The 3598-nt window shown below is 20.8% G+C and overlaps 1 protein-coding gene across 3 annotated transcripts in view; it reads left to right on the top strand.

The window, feature by feature from the left end:
• The window catches only part of LOC127286927 (glycogen synthase kinase-3 beta), a 72410-nt gene that overhangs the window by 55799 nt on the left and 13013 nt on the right, over positions 1 to 3598 (top strand). Inside the window, exon 1 of one of the 3 annotated variants that reach the window (XM_051313588.1) lies at positions 7 to 202. The exons of the other annotated variants lie outside the window; for them this stretch is intronic. Within the exon in view, the coding sequence (XP_051169545.1) occupies positions 16 to 202 (187 nt within the window). The 5' untranslated portion in view covers positions 7 to 15. Of the gene's footprint in view, positions 1 to 6; positions 203 to 3598 lie in introns of those variants that run through there. 3 annotated transcript variants of the gene reach the window in all.

Raw genomic sequence — 3598 nt, 5'->3', positions numbered from 1 at the left:
TGATAGTTTTTGAAAATGGCGCCCGCGAGTACACTGAACTTTTCTGAACCCTGTCAACAGTGGAGGTATCCAAAAATTGGAAATTCCGGTCCAAAATTGGAAACCTCAAGATCAAAAAGTACAATTGATCTCAAAAATAAAGAGGCTGATACGGCTTACAAAAAAATCTGCAAATTTATCAGAAGACTGAAATCAAAAAAACGTGAGTTTTGAGAATTTTTTTTTTTTTTTTTGTTATAATTAAAAAAAATATATATTAAAGAATTATTATTTTTATACTTTGATAAATTTTTATATTTCTATTAAAAAAAAATGAATAGGATAAATATTAATTAATATTTAAACAAATGATATTCTATACAATTTTGATTTATTTATTAATTTGAGAATGTGGAATTTTTATTTATTTTTAAATTATTTAGAAAATTGTAATTTCTACTTTTAAAAATGCCATTTTGTAGGATTTTTGGAATAGAAAATAAAATTTGTTTTAAAGGTCATAGGTCAATAGTATATTGGCGGTTATATTATAATGATCTAAAAAATTATGAAAGAGTATATAACTCTTGGATTTAAACATTTTTGTTTATTTGTTTAAGAAAGTAACCAGCATCTTCTTTTGTTAGAATTTATAAGAAAACAAGAAGGTAATTTTTTTTTTTTTTATGTGACTCTAAATAAATTGTGTATGTAGGACAAAAATCGATTTCTGTTTGCCACTTTGCAAAATGCAGAGAGACTGTTGGCACGACAATTTTCCCTTTCTTGTTTTTAAGCACATTGCAAAACTTGTTTTGTCAATAAGAATCGAAAGCAATTCTATTTATTACAAGACGCATACACAAAGTGTGAATTATAAGACAAACAAAAATTAATTACTAAAAATAGAAATATTATAAATCTATTTTTCTCTCTATTTTGATGAATTTATAATATATGTATATACACGTGAAAATTGTTCCGGTTTCCTTCAAGATCGACGGCCAGGAAAAAAAATAATATATATATAATATTTATCCTCGCGCGCGCACTAAACCGGAAGAACACACCGTAAATAATCGTTTTCGTTTATTTTGAAACGTCAATGGAGCGCGAATCTAAACCAAACTTCACTAAATTCAATAAAGACCAACAAATTTATTTGTAATTTCGGTCACGTTTCATCTAGGAATTATTTTTGGACCGTAAATAATTTTATAATATAGAGAGATTTTCAATTTATTTGATTGTTATTTTTATAAATATATCATCCTACATTTTTTTTACATTTTTTTTTTTATTATATTATATCTATTTTATGTTTTTTTAAAAAAAAATTAATTTATAAATATATATTTTTCTATCTGCGTACATTTTTTTAATTATGTTTTTTAATTGATTGTTATTTTTATACAACCTATTTTTTTGTGAGTTTTTTTTATCTTCTTTAAATTTATATTGCATTGATAACCATTGTTGGTATACTATGTCTGTTGATTGAAATTAAAAATTATGATTTTTTGTTTTCATTTTGTTTTCTCTCTTTGAGCTGCTATTTAATAATAGGCTAAACTTTAATTGAATTAATGATAAATTTTCTGAATTATCATTTAAGGAAAACAGTCGTAAATTTTAACAATGTGCAAATCTACTTATTTTTATTTTAGAGCGTTTGTTCTTTGAACTTGATGACTGCCGTAATACGTCATTTTGTTGATATTAGCATTAACGTTGAAATACCGTATAATTTTGCCTATTAATATATAATTGTCTCTGATATACATATATATATATATATATATATATATATATATATAGCGATTATTTGTTCACACTTTGTAAATAAAAAATTATTTTTGATTTCGAAAATATTTGTATTTTTAGAATGTTTTTTTTTAATTTTTTATTTATTTATTTTTATTAATGTATAACATTTATTTTTACTAATCGTAATTATTTCTCTTTTGTATATAAGTACTGTTTATAATTTTCTTGGTTAATTTTTGAATTTTTTATAGATTTTTAGTTTTTTTTATAAAATTTGTTCAGAAATCATTTTTGTAGATGTAACAAAGTTTTTGAAAAATTATTCGATAGAATTGAATATATATCATTCTTATTGCGATCTCTCTACTCTAAGTAGTAACGAACGTCACTGTTTTCTTGACCTATTTTTCTCTTTGCGACGACGAGTTTGGCTCAATTTTCAATCGTTCGTTTATAAGGTTTTTTTTTTTTTTTTAAATTTACCTAACTAAATACATAAATATTATGTATGAAATAAATATTAATTTTACAAATATATAATAATTTTCATTTGAATTAAATGAAAATATTTTTGCCTCAGAACTAGATAACTATTAATAAATTAAAATAAATAATAACATAATTAAATAACAATTTACAGGCCTCGGATTGTACGAATTTTTCTGACTTCTTTTTCAAAAATACGACTTTTACGACTTCTTTTTTTACAAAATACGTTTTTTTAGTATTCAATGCAGATCTTCTTCAGATCTTCTTTATTTCAATTATTTAACAAATTTTTAACTAAAATTCTTCACTATATTAATTATTTTTAATAATTTTAACGAAATTCTTCACAAATTCAATTATCTTAAACTATTTTTCAATTAAAATTTTTATAAAATTTAAAAACTATTTATAATTTAAAAAAAAAATCAGCAAATAAAATTACAAAAAATTATTACCTAATTCAAAATCACTTGAAATTTAATAATTTGCAAAAATTTCAATTATTTTTAATGATTTTTATAATCATTTAACACAATCTTTTGAAAGTATGTAAATTATTTTCAAACATTTCAATTTAAAAGCTTCTAAAAATTAATTATTTCTAAAATTTTCCATCTAAAATTTTTTGAAATTTAATAATTTCAATTATAATTCTATTGAAAAATTCAATTATTTCTAAAAATTTCAACTTTAACTCTTCCAAAATTATTATTATTTAAAAAAAAAATTTATTTTAAAATCTATAAAACTTGATTAGGTATTGCCTGAAATTTTCTTCACCATCAAAATTAAAAACTGTGACAAAATTTTTAATTCGAATTACTTGATTAAATCAGACTTCAAAAAATTATAAAAATGAAACTTTAAGAATTTTTTTGTCCTACTTAAATAAAATTTTGAAAATTTGTCTTACAATGAGTACGATTCTGAAATATTCGAAATAAATTTTCTTTATAATATTCTTGTAGAATTATTCTCATTACAAATTAATAAAATGAATTTAATATCTGATAACATTTAGTTATTTAACGTAAAATATTTATTAACCAATTAAATTTTGTTAAAATAAAAAAAATCGACTTTTTCGACTTTTTTTTGGAATATAAGTCGACTAAAACGACTTTTTTTGTGCCTTAAAGTCGATCCGAGGCCTGAATTTATTTACCTCGAAGAAAAATTTTATTTTATCGCAAATAAAATTTATATGATAAAAAATACAATTTAATTGACTTAAATAATTGTAAAAATTAATAATTATTAGTATTGTTTTGATAATAATATTATTATCTTACTATATTATTTATAAGAAAACTTGTATGAGGAAGAATTGAAATAGAAATATTTTAGTTCTTTATATATATAT

Source organism: Leptopilina boulardi, unplaced genomic scaffold (assembly GCF_019393585.1).
Source record: "Leptopilina boulardi isolate dan_hultmark-lab unplaced genomic scaffold, ZJU_Lbou_2.1 LbouV2_366, whole genome shotgun sequence".
NCBI classification, from domain to species: Eukaryota; Metazoa; Arthropoda; class Insecta; order Hymenoptera; family Figitidae; genus Leptopilina; species Leptopilina boulardi.
The sequence above is the reverse complement of the archived record's forward strand: the minus strand, read 5'-3'. Positions and strand labels throughout refer to the sequence as shown.